General features: G+C 35.8%; 1 protein-coding gene across 34 annotated transcripts in view; it reads left to right on the top strand.

Moving 5' to 3' along the window:
• HYCC2 (hyccin PI4KA lipid kinase complex subunit 2) overlaps positions 1–12,116 on the top strand; it is an 88,702-nt gene extending 76,586 nt beyond the window's left edge. For all 34 annotated transcript variants that reach the window (XM_070241484.1, XM_014732313.3, XM_014732311.3 and 31 more), the window contains one exon: positions 4,357–12,116. In XM_070241484.1, coding sequence (XP_070097585.1) covers positions 4,357–4,958 — 602 coding nt within the window. In that variant the 3' untranslated portion in view covers positions 4,959–12,116. The remainder of the gene's footprint in view (positions 1–4,356) is intronic.
• Positions 12,117–16,779: the final 4,663 nt, after the last annotated feature.

Raw genomic sequence — 16,779 nt, 5'->3', positions numbered from 1 at the left:
AAGGATCCTGGCTCTCTATCCCCAAGCAGAACATCTTTCCATTCTAGTGTGTGTTACTACTACCCCAGGGTGTATTAGCTCCTCTTTGGAAAGCACACTCCCCTGTCCCCCGCCCCCAATATGCCTAGCACCAGGTCAGGTACAATCTTTAGTTACCATTTGTGCTGGCCTGGAGTCTGCATCCCTGTGTAATCAAAGAACAGCTTGGCATGGCTACTAACAAGGCGGAGGCCTGTCTCCAAAAGGTCTGCAAATGCTTGGGATTTTTCATTACTGAGCATGTTTATTCTAACAGTAGGAAAGGAAAAATGCACCCAACGGACATGAGCCTTATTAACTAATATGAATTGACTTTATTTATATATTAATTTATTCTTTACAAATATGTGAGGGGAGTTTTAAAACTTTGATACATTATTTTTGAGAAATTGGACTAAAATGGAGCTGGTTAAAGTATGTCTAATCCTCGGGTGGTCAATTAACAAGAATTTCTTGTCTCTTTGACAGAGTAAACTGGTATTGATTGTCTTTTTATAATCTTTGGGTCAAGTTGCCTGCATCTAACTAGTGAGCTGCTGACATCATTCCTCTATAAATGCACTGTCCTGGTGCACACTGCATTTTATCATCTATTGTAAATAATGATTGTCTTATCTAGCTCCCAAACAGAATTGAAATGTATTATCTGGAGGTCAAGAATCCTAGTAGATCTTTGTTTCTACAATGCTGGTCTCTTAGGATGAGAATTTTGTTTTACACTCCCCCTCTCCCCCATAAAAGAAGACCTCTCTCTGATAGGAAGGTATTCATTTGCTATTTTACATGTGATGCCATAGGAGTTGACTTTGTGAAAGAGGGAACTGTAGCTTAATAGTTTTTTCATTATTTAATGTATTGCTACTGTGGAACCTTTATACTAATTTATGAAATTTAGCAAGTATTTTTAAAATAGGTTACATATTTTTACTTATTGTAAAGACCAAACATACAGGAAGCAGTTACCTTCCACTAAGGGAAGTCTCTTGCTCTTTGGTGCATTAGAAATTTGAGCATGCTCAGTAAGACTCTAAATCTGCCCTCTGTTCCCTTGCCCATTTGCCCAGATTGACCTGACTTTGTTTAGCAGTGTTGCATGTGCATGATCTAGGGACCCAGAGAAGGTGGTGCTGTTTTACAGACATCCTTGTGTAAGTGGCTGTGAAAGATGCAGCTCTCTCTTTGTTTTTCCCATATCTCTTTGTTATCCCTGGGAGTCAGTTTTATCTTGCATAAAGGCATAAAAATAAGTATATGAACAGTTGTGGAACCCAGAGTTGGCCTAACTTGAACAATAGCCTGTTTCTCAACATTCTTGGTGACTAAATGAGCCACTTGATGTGCACCTACTACCATTGTTAGAATGTTGGAGTATTTGTGCTAAATGTAATACTATGGTAACACTTGATGAAATTCTAGAAAATGTGGGGTTAGTGTGAAACATTTCTTCCATTCATTGAGTCATACACTTTGAAAAAAGAACCAAAATAGTTCCTTTTAAATATCCTATTAAATATTAAAATATCCTATTTAATATCTCCTATCACTGGTAAAAATTTCAGTGGGTGAGGGTGGGTTGTACCCATAAGGAAAGAGGAATGAGTTCCTTCAGTGTATTTGAAATTTCTCAGAAATTATTTTGCCTTTTAATTTAGATTAATTGTAGCTTTAAATCAATATTAGTAGAAGCTAAATTTATAAGGAGAGGCAGACATGAACAGAAAATTTCATTAAAAATCCTTTTTGGATGTCTCCTCTTTGGATCATGAATAGTATTATTATCACCCAGGGAGAAAATTAGATAGGAAAAAAGTAGTGAGACACAATTGCCTTTTTATTCCTTGAAATTTTTTAAAAGAAGGAAGGAAATTACCAAAACCCTGGAAAAGTTTGGTAATTCTGGGGGGCTGGCCCTGTGGCGTAGTGGTTCAGTTCACACGCTCCGTTTTGGCAGTCTGGATTCGCGAGTTCGAATCCTGGGTGTGGACCTACACCACTTGTCAGCCATGCTGTGGTGGCATCCCACGTACAAAGTAGAGGAAGAGTGGCACAGATATTGGCTCAGAGTGAATTTTCCTCAGGAAAAAAAAAAAAATGGGGCTGGTCCCATGGCCTAGTGGTTAAGTTTGTCACACTCCACTTTGGCGGCCTGGTTTCAGTTCCCAGGCACAGACCTACACCTGGTGGTGGCCATACTGTAGCAGTGACCCACATACAAAATAGAGGAAGATTGGCACAGATATTAGCTCAGGATGAATCTTCCTCAGCAAAAAACACTTGGTAATTCTGAAGTCTGCTGGAGCTTTTTGATTAACATTGATAATTGGCCTTTTTTAAAAAAAAAAACAATTTTCCAGTATGATGGTTTTTAATAGTTTTATAATTAAAATTATATTTATTATGTGTTGAAATTGAAGGAAGAATATGAGCCTATCACCTACCTTTATCCTGACTGTCAAGTAACGTTTTATTTGTAACTTTTAAAGCTGGATTTAAAATTATATGGAACTGAGGACAACACCTATAATGAAAGTATAGTCAGTGTTCCACTATACTTAAACAGCATTTCTTACTGTATAACTTGTATAACTTATCAGTGGATTCTCTTGCATGGTGACTTTTATGTTATCATCTTCTCTTTTGTGGCCATATTGCTTGGGCATCAGATCTGCATGTGGCAATATTCAGAAGCTAGCACTAAGTCTCTCAGTCTCCTTTCCTAATTATGTATGTCCCCAATGATACATTCTGTTCACTCCCAGTTTTATAGTACTGATATCAATTCTGAACCAATAACTATCTTTTCTTGGGCATTTTAGAGTTCTTTATACTAATCGTAAGTAAATTGCTAAGATGATATATGAATATAATTTAAAGTTTTTATTTTGAGATACATTGTATACTTTTCTTTTGAAGAAGAGGTTGAGAGAAATGGTGTCAGCTGTATTTTCATATGGCTTTGCATGATGATTAAAGGTTATTAAACTGCTGGATATAATAACAAGGTTCCTTTTGCTTTAAGGATAGCCTATTTCATTCTTCTTTTGAAGGAAGGAAATAACTAATCCATATGAGAAAATATGGCTAAGAAAATATTTTTATTTTTCCAGGAACTATGTTAAATAAAGATTGTGTTTAAATATTTCATATGTATTTTACTTAGGTAACCTGTTATCTCAAAATACTATTTGTTTAGAATTCTTTCCTAACATTTTACCTTAAGTATAATAGTGATATCTGTATGTAGATCCAGATTAAACTTTTTGCAGTCTGGTAAACATATTAATGAGGTAGCACACAACTATCAGGTTTTGAAAGAAGCAAACGTGTTACTTTCTAAAAGAATGTTGATCATACTTTCAGTAAGAGAATTGAGATTCCTAGAAACCCCCAACTAAATATATTGTGTATGCTTCTCCCCTTTTTACAGAATCCTAAGATAAGGGTTCTTGCATTAACTGCAGTTTCTGCATGAAACATAATGGGACACTATGGTATTTTATGACAATAATAAATCTTGATACTAAAAATCTAATATATTACAAAAATACATCATATAGAAAGAAGAAATCCTTCTTAAATATCCCTTCTGGTTCCCTACCCTTGCTCTCTGATAATTAAATATTTTCTTCACATTAATTGATCAAGAAAATATGGAAATCAGTGAGTAGATATGTCCATTTAGACAGCATACAATTATAAAGTTACTGGAAGCAATGTAGAGTTTTTTAGAGTTAGAAAATTTACTGTTTTCATGTTAAAGGTTTTAAAGCCATTTAGAAGCAGTTAGCTGTTGAATAAATATAAAATTTTATTGTAATTAAAGAGGGTTTAGCTTGTAGGGATAAATGTGTTTTTGGCGTTATTCTGGGTGGCTGAAATTAGAAGGGGGTCTCTTTTGCACAGTCTGTTTTATGATGGGTAAGGAAGACAGAAGGAAAAAAATTTGTTTTTTAAAATAGATAGATATGGTCACCTCAAATTGACAAGGGTGTATTATAAAGATTTATGATAACAAAATGTTGTATTTTACCTAAAGTTGTTTTATGTGCCTAAATATTGATAGTATACTAAGTTTGTTTGTGGATAGTTTTACAAAAGCTGAACTAATGAAAGCTAAATGAACAGAATGAATAACACATTGGAATTCTGTGTAGATTAGGGTTTCTTCTCCTAAATTATTTATGAGAAATGTTGATAGCGAGGCCGTTGCCAACCTCTAGCAAAAATTACCCAAGAGAGAAGGTCAGTTGAGTTGTTATTCACAGCTGCCTCTTATTTAATTTAGCTATTGCTGAGTCTGTCTGATTTGTTTTTTAGGTGCTGAGGGTCTAAATGGAGGAGAGGAGTTGGTAAACCTGAATGATGCAGATGAAGGATTTTCATCGGGGGCTTCCCTCAGCAGTCAGCCAATTGGGACCAAACCATCCTCCTCTTCTCAGAGGGGAAGCTTAAGGAAAGTAGCAGCTGGGCGTTCAGCCAAGGATAAAGAAACAGCTTCTGTCATCAAATCCAGTGAGATCCCTCGAGATTCAGTAGTTCGCAGGCAGTATGTACAGCAACCACCCGATCTTAGTGTAGATTCAATTGAGCTGACACCGATGAAGAAACACCTGAGCCTGCCCGCTGGCTCGGTGGTGCCAAAAACCAATAGCTTAAGTCTAATCCGGACAGCCAGTGCTTCTTCAAGTAAATCATTTGACTATGTAAATGGCAGTCAAGCAAGTACCAGCATTGGGGTTGGCACTGAGGCAGTTACTAATTTAGCAGCTAACAGTGCTAATCGATATTCAACCATCAGTCTACAGGAGGACCGGCTAGGTCAAGCTGGAGAAGGTAAAGAGCTCCTCAGCCCAGGAGCTCCCTTAACCAAGCAGTCTCGATCCCCAAGTTTCAATATGCAGCTAATATCCCAGGTGTAGTTTGACATCCTTTCTCATCTTTCTGCTTACCTTGTAAACTGAACATTTCATTGTGCAAGAAGACACTTCATCCCACATTGTGAAAATATTGGTCATCATAATCAGATTTGATTTAGTTTAGGTATCTTCATACTGTATTTTGTATGGAAACAGCAATAAGGTTTTCTTTTCCCTCCTTCCTATATCTTCTCTTCACCTATTCCTTGTAAATGTGTTTGTGAAGCAGTATAAAATGTTTGCATTTTCCATGCCTTCTCTTCTCCTTGGGTGATGTGCAATCTGTCGTAGGCTGATCGGTCCCATTTCAACACTGTGAGACTGAGGATACGTTAGAGGAAATGGTGTATATGATCCCTATGAAATGATTCTTTGGCTTTCTTTTAAAAAAACAAAAACGGGTTTGTTCTCATGATCTGTAGAACTATGAAGATTACTGGATCATATTTTTTTTCTCTTAACCAGGAGTGCCTCAGAGATTCTGCTATGACTTTGGACTTCTCTGAGTCTGTGCAATCATTTTCTTGAGAAGCGTGGGGAAAGGTGGTAGGCTGCTGCACTTTTCTATTGAAATAAGGGTGGCTCTTTTTCCCCCTGTCTCCTTTATCTCGAGGACACAAATGTTCAATTACTGAGGCATTTAAATCAAGTGGTGGCCACCTCCATCAGAGGGCAGGGCTCTAAGTTGATTGTGTAATTGATAATGCACTTTCTCGATGGCTCTGTAGTCATTATTAACATGTCTTCCCTCCTCCCCGCAAGGACATAAGGTCGTTTCTGTCCTTTAAGTTTGAACAACTAACAAATCAGAGAATCCAAGGGGCGTGTTCTATTTCCTAGGAATGAGTGACACTTTGGTGCTGGGGTTTTGTGGGCGGGAGGGGGCAGTTTTTGTTTATCTTGTATGGGATTGTGTGTGTGAGGGGAAGTTTTGATTGGTTTTTTTCTTTTCCTTTGTGAGCTGATGATGACTGAAGTAGAACAAGTACATCTTCAGGTAAAGAGAGGGATTTCTCAACCCACTTTCTGTGATGTCAGACTATTGGAGAAGCCCTTTCAGCTGCTTTCTAGATGTACCTAAATTCAGTCAGATATCTTGGATTAAGAAACCTGAAGTCCTGATAGATCATATACTCCAAGGAAATACATCAGGGACAGATAATTGGCTGAAAACACTGATGCTTCAATGTGACACATTTTTATAGAACATTTCTACCAGGGGGTACTGACTTGATTTCTCCTACAAGGACTACACTGCCTTTGTGTTTAATGTAATGCAATTGTGTACCTTATAATCATATATCTCCAAAAGTTTCTCATTTTTATAAAACTTTGGAATCATGCCAGTAAGCTAGATGTTGAATGTATGTAAGTAACATTTGGTAACTGAGCTAAGAGGCTACAAAAATGCATTATTGGTAAAAAATTTTTAGTTCTGATTTGATTGGATAAGATTTCATTATGACCTCTTCTGGGTCTCTGGCTCTACTGCTTGATTGAAGTAGAAGAGAATATATTGATTTTTGAAATCATTGTTATGACTTGAACTGCTATACATTATCCTTCCACAAAAGACATCAGAGCTATTAGTGCTTTGTACGTTGAGACATTTTTGTTTTATTATCGTGAAATAAAAATATACTGAATTTATAGAAAGCAAGTATTCTCCTAGTTAACAGTTTAAAATTTTCTCTCTCCAATAAAAATTACAATACATTTTGATAAATAAAATAACCAGAAAAATGCCTCTTTTTTTTCACACCTAAAAATCCTCTCCTCTTTTTTTTGATTGTAAGAGGTTTGTTTGTTTAGTGGACTTTCTGTTAGAATCTTTATAAAAACAATGAGTTGCTTGATTGAATTTGGTGATCTGTAACATTTTTCAGCTCATATGAAAATGGAAAACTAGAACCTGAACTAATATCTACAACATTGCCAAAGTCTGAGGTAAAGCTAAAAGTTGATAAATAGAGATTTATTGTTTTGTATATATGTGTGTGTGTATGTATGTATGTGTGTGTATATATATATGTATGGTATGTATATATCACAAAGACATATTTTAGATATCCCTTAGTTCTTTTAATTTAACTAAGGATGTCAGATAAATGAATTTAAAAAGCAGCCAAAATAAATGAGGTGTAAAGGTCTATAACATACTAAGGGAAACAGAGTTTCAGCTATGAGAGAAAAAGAGCATTGTACTTCCCAGGGAGTGAGATCTTGGCCATGGCTGGAGGTCAGTTTATGGCAGAAATACCTGGTTGATTTAGGAGGCTGAAGAGTTGTTTGTAATTTAACAAGTTGTGCATTTATTGACATGTAAAGATAGCATAATTTTATTTTAGTTAAAGCACAAAAAAAATACCAAATAATACCAAATTACAGCAAAAGCTGTAATAAATGTAATAAGATCTCCCTTTGGTTTGTTAGCAACCTTGTTACACCTGAAAAGTTGGTTTTGAAAAACTTTCACTTTAGAAGATTTCTTTTATCTGTATGTGTATATGTTTATATTTTGTACATATACATACCCATTAATGTTCCATGACTCTGTAACATTTGTGTTCTATTCTTTTAAGTGATATGATTTGGCCTCAATGAAGAAACATTTCATTTAGTTCAAACTTTGCATTCAGGGTCCTAGAACAGATTTCCTGTGCAAGATTTGGTTGAAATGGAATAAGTTTAGCAAACCTAAGTCATATTTTCCAAGAGATTTTTGATATTCATTTGCATTATTTATTGGCATATAATTTAAACTACTCTTCAGTTATACAACAGCTGTTACAAATATATCCCAGCAATATTCATACTTTATCCTTCAGCAGCCTTTTGTTTTATACTTCCTAACTTAGATTAAAAAAAAAGTCCTTCCATCTATGGAAAAGCTAGTTAGGGAGGAAATACTTGTTTTCTATAATAAAACAATTTGATTGGTGCCATCTTTGCCAGGTTGGATTAAGAAATACAAAGACATATCTGAAGGTTTGGGGAACTCTTCTCTGTGTCATTAATTTGAAATCATGTTACTAAAAAGCAAACTAAAATGTAAAGTGAAAAGCTAACTTAGAAGTAAGATTTTTAAATAGAAAAAATATTTTGAGAAGCTAGGGGGAATATTGTTGTACTTTGAAATCCTGACCTTTACCTCTACTCTCACCCTCCCGATTACTCCTCTGTGCCTATTTAATATAGAGTCAGGACTTTTGTGCTAGAAGAGACCCTAGAGATAATCTAGCTAGTCTCCCAACACCCACTCCCCCATATCCATCCTCAGGAAACTGAGGCTCAAAAAGGTTGTAAAGTGATCAAGGTCACATAACTAAGAAGCAGAGCCAGAATCAAACTCCTGTCTCCTTTCAAATGCATATTAACACCCCACTGCCTCCCTTTACTTCTACTGTGGTAGGTGTGGTATGTAACACACTCCATTTATGCAGTTTCTTTACAGTTCTGGTCTAGTAGTTGGTGAATACTGCACATTAAGAGAAGCATTAAATCCAGAAAAAATATAGAGTAATAAACATAGATGGGGAAGTGTTGGAAATGTAGGTATCTATACCACAGATGTAAGGATAGATATATTTTTCCTATTCTAATTTATGCCTTACTATTTTCTGCCACATAACAGTTGGATGCTGCCATTTTATAATTGATTATATTCTGGGGATTTATTTAGATGCAAAAATAAACCCAATGTAATGGCTTTGATCAGTGTTTCTAGCTATTTTAAAGTAATTTTTGAATCAGCCAACTTTCACAGTCACCTAGGTGGCAAGTTAATTGTGTTGCACAATGGAGTATCACAAAGTAGATTAAGTAAATTTGATTTCATTAATTTCTAATGTCGAAAGAGATTGAACCTTACTTGTGCTTAGAGCAGATAGATAAAAGCAATATTTCCTGATGTGACTGAAAAAGGTTCATAGTGTGAAACTTAGGATTCCATAATGGAATGGTGACCATGATGTCATTGAAAGTGTATATACCATATAAAATGTCTTAAACCCGGTAGTCTCAGCTATGTAAGCTCAATATTTCCCACCTGTATTCTCAAATTCCACTTAGTAGCTTTAAATTAATTATAATTATTTATTAGACACTGGAATACTGAGAATAACTTCTTTCAGACTGTTTTGTTTGCACTATTTTTGTGACTATTTTAATGAAGTGGGATGTTTTTCCTACCTCACTTTGTGAGGTTTGTATGGGTCCATTTTTGAGTACTTTAGTTGTTGACAATCAGTTGTCTCAGTTAATTTTCTGCATGTTCATTTGTAAATAAAATAATTAGTATCTGTTTTTAGGGGATAGTAGACTATACAAACACTGGCAAGGAGGCTGTATTTCTGATCTTGGATTACAAAGTAAGTTTTGTTTTATGTTGGTTTTTTTTTTAAATCAGTATTTAAGTTACATATTTGTTTTTCAATTTAAAAATGTTTAATAGGTCATGCCAGTGGTTAGAAAATCTATAAGAATTTTAGGGCAACTTTTCTATACTATGGCTATGTTAAACAATCTGAACATGAGACTTTTTATCTTTCAAGTTGAATGATTTTTGTCATGTTTCAAACCACTAGGTCGGTTGAGACACATATTTGTAATACTTTAATTTTTTTAAAGTGCGTTTTAGAAACAAGTTGTTTGAAAACCAACTAGAAATTATTGATAGCCTAAACTCTAAATATTAGAATATTTGCGAGATCAAGAAGATGGAGTGCAGTGTTAAATTGTTAACAGTGCTAATAAAATCATAATGAGTCACCAGATTGGTAACAGTTTTCCATTGCCAAGGTGGTCATGTTGATAACATAAGACATAAATTTTACTATTATCTGTGTTGTGTACCTAATGGGTCTATCATATTGGCATGGAACATACTAGGAAATACTACTCATAGAGTCGACCAGTGTGCACTTAAACTATATTAGACTTTTGGCAGTGCCAGAAATTTGTGTGGTGATCCCAAACCATTAGAATTAGAGGAGTCGTCATCACTCAGCCTTCCCTGCCCGTGTGGGCACACTCCTTCTCAGCCTGACCACACAGCCAGAAAATTGTGGTAACTTCAATTTCTTCAGTATGTTTATAGTTTTAGCCATTAGTCACATGAGAAATATATATGAGAGCAAACAGTTCAGGATAGAAGTTCGCAGAAAGATGTGAAATAACTGGCAGCATAGGACAGAAATCTAGGTTCTGTGTTTTGCTTCTGGATTTTGAGAAAATGTTTACAAATTAAGGCACATTCAGATGTCTGCTATTATCTTTAATATAGATTTTACCCAAAAAATTAGAATTAGATATAGCTTAAAGTATCACTGAGTCTTTTTTTAATAATTGTGTATCTGGAGGCAGGCTTAATAAAGAAATTCTTTTATTTTCAAAGAGAAAGGAACTTAATTGGACAATCCATCCCCAACTACAGAATTGATATCAGTCTGGTTTGCTGTATTTGAGTGTCAGCAGCTCAGTGTTATTTATGTATGAGGAAATTCTTTACATCTTCATTGGTTACAAAATTTACCAAAGAAAATGTATCAATCAAATATAATTTTTAAAGTACCCAACTGTTAAGGAATGAGGCTCCTTTAACATAAAGGATTGTTTTCTAGACCTAAGGGAAATGAGTATCAAAAGATTGATTAGAAACATAGATATATAGTACCTACAAGATTCCATGTGAGGTTTTCTTATCCTGTCAGCAAAATGCCAACATTTCACTTCCAGCAAAATACCAGTTAAAGGTTAAGTCCAAAAATTATTCCTTATGGCACATTTTCATGTCTCCTTAACTCAAATTGAGGATTCTGTTCATCAGTATTGAATAAAAAATGAGGGAAATTCTTAAAATTTGTATATTGTATGATATTGTGGCTTTTTCAAAATAAAAGGGGAAAATGATGGAAATAGACATTTTTAAATGGGCAATGGCAATTTCTAATAAGTATGATATTGGCTAAAATGGTATTTTACATAATTTATGTACATGATCATTCTGAGTGTTTTTTTCTTTGCAGAAAAACATGATTGGGTTAAGAAAAGCTGAAATACTCATTTTTTTTAATGTATAGACCAATAAGAACTAAAGGATTTACATAAACTATTAAATAATGATTTTTTTTGAAAACTTTAAATGTAATTGTATGTTAACTGATGTTCCAAACAGGTTCTATGTATTATTTTTTTTGTATCAGGTGGTAGTTAAAAATTAGTGAATGTCTTGGTCAGGTATCTTGGAAAGAGAACATTGGCTTTCTAACAATTACTAATGTAGATTTTGGGGCTTTTTAAAGTTTTATAATCCCCACTGATTTGAGAGAGATGCTCAGTGCTCTGTATGTTCTTTTAAAATATTTGTAATAAGTTCATCAACTGCTTAACAGTAAGTCTTTCTGATTCTTATTCTAAAAATTCTGTGGGCTTTAATTCAGTTTAACTGGTTAAGTGAAACAGTTTTTATGGTGCAAAGATTATTTTCCCACTATTTTTCTCATAATAATTTGGCTCTTCTGAGCTACAGTTTCTGAAGAGTTTTTACTACTTTAGCATTATATAGTCTGATCTCTATCACAATCGACAAACAGAAAATATCCCACTTTCCTGTGTTTGCTTCATAAAAGGATATGGAATGTATAGATCAGCTCTTTTTTTTTTTTTCTTATCAGCATCAACCTATAACTTGGTATAAACTTCTCAAGTATTCAGAGAAGAGTGGTGGTAAAAATTTAAATAAGATAGGCATGAAGAAAATATGATCTCTTTTGATTGTGTCCTTTCAACCTAGGACTAGTGAAGACTTTCACTTTTTCAGAGCTGAAGAAAAATACGCACATTTAAGATCATATTTATTGGTGCATGTAAGCCATTATCTTAATTGTCTTACAGAACTGGTTAATGCTGTTGATTGTTGAAATGTGAAATGTAGTCACTGTTGACCTTGTAAATATCTGCCAGAGATGAAAAAATATTTTAAGTTATTGTAAATAAAGATGTATAAATTCATTATAAGTCTGCAATGCAGAAACATATCTAAGATGTTAAATATTGTGTTTCTTGAGAGATGTGTAATTTTTCCCTAGATGTATCTAGTTACATTAAGAATGTAAATTTTCTTTTGTACAGTATAAAAATACAGCTTTATTTGGCTTTTGACTGGATTCTCCTGAATTAATCTCTTACCTAAATTACATTCCTTAAAATGATCCTTCATTGCATTTTTTCAAAGCATTCCATTTTATTTATGCATGTCTGAACTTTTTATTTAAATGACACTATTAAATTAAGGCAATTTATAAGATGAATTAAGGCAATATATAAAGTTACATATGGCACCATAAAATATGAGCATGAAGGCAGGAGAGAAATTAATACAAAAAATATGTGCCATACGTTTCTGTATGTTATTGTTGAGATACAAACATATCTCTGAACTTTAAAGCAGCCAAATGCAAAGAGAGAAGATGATTTACATGATTTTCAGATACCTTTAAGATAAATCAGTTTGTCAGGTGAGGCACAACTGTTTCTAGTACTAGATGTTAGGAAATTTTCTTTCTTGGGTCCTCGTAAAGAGGAGCCATCATTATTACAGTACCATTTACACTGTCATCAACAATGTATGAAAGTGCCCGTTTCCTCACACTCTTAGAAGCATTACTTCTCTAATCATAAAGTTTTTGGTCTTTCTCTCATTGTGTTTTCTAAAGCTATACTTTAGTCTACCCTTGGGACATAGGTTTAATGAAGGGCTGAGCTCAAGGCCCTGTTTTCTTTTCCTGTTACATGCATTGCTAGCAAAATCTCTTCTGTGCCTTTTTTCCTTATGGCTTTTATTCCTTACTTATGGATCAAAGCTTTGTTCTCCCTTTTATTTTAGATTGAAGCAATACAAAGCACATTTTTTTTCATATCCTGTTTAGTATGCCTTAATCCAAAATTTCTGATAATAGATTAGTAGTTCCAGAAGAGAATGACTTAATACAACTCATTAAGCCTGTTTTCTTTCCTCCTTGACTCGGTATCTATGTTAGTCAGGAAAGATGAGATTCACCAGTTGACAGTTTTAATTTTTTCCTTTTATTAAGAATGTAGTACTTGTTCGTTTTGAAAACCTTAGAAAATACAGAGGGGCCGGCACAGTGGTACAGTGGTTAAGTTTGGTGCTCTGCTTCGGCGGCCCAGGGTTCGCAGGTTTGGATCTGGGGTGCGGACCTAGCACTGGTCATCTAACCATGCTGTGGCGCCATCCCACATTAACTCGAGGAAGGTTGGAGCAGGTGACATCAGCGTCATGGCAGAGTGAGCTTGCCCGGGACTCTCTCCCCTCCAACATACAACAAAAAGGAGTAACCATAGTCAAACAAGAAATATCCTTAATAGCACAGGAATCCTTGGAGACTCACAGCAGCCAAACGACGGAGGGTGGAGAGGCTGGAGCCCACCTCGGAGGAGCTGGAACAGGGTAAGAGAGAACTTCATTCCCTCCCCTAAAGACTGGGATCACTGCTGTGGGAGGCTCTGTGAGGGAAGGAGTGGGGGGGGGGGGGGGTCGCGCATCCGCAGGATCACCCAGGACTCCCTAGTGCCCTTGCAGCCCAGAAGGAAGCCCTCTAATGGGGTGAAAGCTTTCGTGTGGGGTGACCTCATCAAGCCAATACCCCAGAAGACCAGATAGCAAGAGCTGATCGGAAAAACTCAGGTCGGCACAGAAGAGAAAGCTCCCCCTCCCCACCAACCCACGCTGTGCCATGCCATCTCAGCTGAAGGCGGAGGGCTCAGAATATGTGGCTCTTGACCCACATCTAGTGGCGATAGGCTGTAACTGCAACTGAATAATATCACAATGGGGAAAAAATCATACTTCCAGCATCCAGCAATTCATTAAGTCCCCAGACCAGAGGGAAAACAATAAATAGCCAGAATTATGTTCTGAAGACTCAGAAATAAGTAAACTAAACGACAGTGAATTCAGAATAGCTATCGTCAAAAAACTCAATGAGGTAAAAGAAAATATACAGAAACAATTCAATGAGTTCTGGAGCTACTTCACGAAAGAGATTGAAACTATAAAGAAGAATCAATCAGAAATACTAGAGATGAAAAACAATGGAAGAGAGAAAACAAAATATGGATTCTCTGAGTGTTTCTGTGGACACCATAGAGGAGCGAATCAGCATAATTGAAGATAGACATGTTGAATGGCTCCAGACAGAGGAGGAGAGAGAACCAAGACTAAAAAGAAATGAAGATAATCTCCAAGAAATAGCTGACGCAATGAGGAAATGCAACATAAGAATTATAGGTATCCAAGAAGGTGAAAAGAAGGAGAATGGAGCAGAAAGCATGCTCAAAGAAATAATATCAGAAAACTTCCCAAATCTAGCGAATCAGAGAGAAATGTGTGTGGAGGAAGCTTTCAGATCTCCTAGATTTGTCAATGTAAAAAGATCTACTGCAAGGCATATAGTAGTAAAAATGGCAAAAATGAATGACAAAGAAAGAATACTCAAGGCAGTAAGGTAGAAGAAAATAACCTACAAAGGAACACCGTCAGACTTTCAGTGGATTTCTCTGCAGAAACCTTATAAGCTAGGAGAGACTGGGACAACATATTCAAAAAAAAATTTTTTTTTTAAAGATTGGCACCTGGGCTAACAACCGTTGCCATTCTTTTTTTTTTTTTCTGCTTTATCTCCCCAAACCCCCCCGTACACACTTGAATATCTTAGTTGCATGTCCTTCTAGTTGTGGGATGTGGGACACCGCCTCAATGTGGCCTGACGAGCGGTGCCATGTCCACGCCCAGGATCCAAACCCTGGGCCGCCGCAGCAGAGCATGCGAACTTAACCACTCGGCCACGGAGCCGGCCCCTCAAAATTTTAAAAGATAAAACTCTTCAGCCAAGAATACTCTATCCAGCAAAAATATCCTTCAGATATGAGGGAGAAATTAAATCTTTCCCAGACTAACAAAAGCTAAGGGACTTCGTAGCCACGAGACCCCCCACCCCCACAAGAAATCCTCAAGAAGGCCCTCACACCTGAAAAAAGAAAAAAAAGGAGAAAGAGGTCACAAAACACAGAGTAAGGAGACAAATAGAATCACAATAGGATAGCAAATATTCAACTATAGCATTAGGGTAAAGGGAAGGACAACACCAAAAACAAAGACAATCTTGTCACTTTAACTACAAACTGACAACACAACTTGGAATAAGATATGAAAATAATAGGAGGGGAGGAGGAAAGGGACGGAATCAGTTTAGACTAAGGAAACAGGAGGCCATCAGAAAATGGACTATGTTATGCATGAGATTCTGAATACAAACTTCAGGGTAGCCACTAAACTAAAAAGCAGAAGAGAGACAAAAAATAAATAAGGAAAAAACTAAGAAACACAGCATAAGAAACGGCAGAAGTCAATGGGTAGACCAAAACACAGGACAAGAAACAAAGGAAAAGCAGGAAAACCAGAAAACGAGTGACAGAATGACAGCATTAAGCCTTCATACATCAATAATCACCCTCAATGTAAATGGATTGAACTCTCCAATAAAAACACACAGAGTGGCAAGATGGATTAAAGAACAAGATCCAACAATTTGTTGCCTCCAGGAAGCACAACTCAGCTCCAATAACAAATACAGACTCAGAGTGAAGGGGTGGAAGATGATACTCCAAGCTAACGGCAAACAAAAGAAAGCAGGTGTCGCAATGCTTATATCAGACAAAGTAGACTTCAAGATAAGGCAGGTAAAGAGAGACAAAGAGGGGCAGTATATAGTGATCAAAGGGACACTCCATCATGAAGAAATAACGCTTATAAATATCTATGCACCCAACACAGGAGCATCAAAGTTCATAAAGCAACCATTAACAAACCTAAAAGAAGATATCAAAAGTAACACAATAATAGTAGGGGACCTCAACACCCCACTCACATCATTGGACAGATCATCCAGACAGAAAATCAACAAGGAAACAGTGGAATTAAATAAAAAGCTGAAACAGTTGGACTTAATAGACATATAAAGAACACGCCATCCAAAAACAGGAGAATACACATTTTTCTCAAGTGCGCACGGAACATTCTCAAGGATATACCATATGTTGGGAAACAAGGCAAGCCTCTATAAATTTTTAAAAATTGAAATAATAACAAGCATCTTCTCCAATCATGATCCTATAAAGCTAGAAATTAATTAAAAGAAAAAAGCTGAGAAAGGGACAAAGATGTGGAAACTAAACAATGTGCTATTGAACAAGCAATGGAACATTGAAGAAATTGAAGAAATCAAAAAATATCTAGAGACAAATGAAGACGATAACATGCCAACCCAACTTATAAGGGATACAGCAAAAGCTGTATTAAGAGGGAAATTCATCGCAATACAGGCACACCTTAACAAACAAGAAAAATCCCAAATAAGCAATCTCAAATTACACCTAACTCAATCAGAGAAAGAAGAACAAACAAAGCCCACAGTCAGCAGAAGGAGAGAAATAATAAAAATCAGAGCAGAAATAAATGCTATTGAAACAAAAAAGGCAGTAGAAAGGATCAATGAAACACAGAACTGGTTCTTTGAGAAGATAAGTAAAATTGACAACCCCCTAGCCAGATTTACAAAGAAAAAAGAGAGAGCTCAGATAAACAAAATCAGAAATGAAAAAGGAGAAATAACAACAGACTCCACAGAAATACAATGGATTATAAGAGAATACTATGAAAAACTATATGCCAACAAAATGTAACCTAGAGGAAATGGATAAATTCTTAGACTCTTACACTCTCCCAAAGCTAAATCAAGAAGAA

This window comes from Equus caballus, chromosome 18 (genome assembly GCF_041296265.1).
Source record: "Equus caballus isolate H_3958 breed thoroughbred chromosome 18, TB-T2T, whole genome shotgun sequence".
NCBI lineage: Eukaryota > Metazoa > Chordata > Mammalia > Perissodactyla > Equidae > Equus > Equus caballus.
This window is presented reverse-complemented; position numbering and strand designations above follow the sequence as displayed.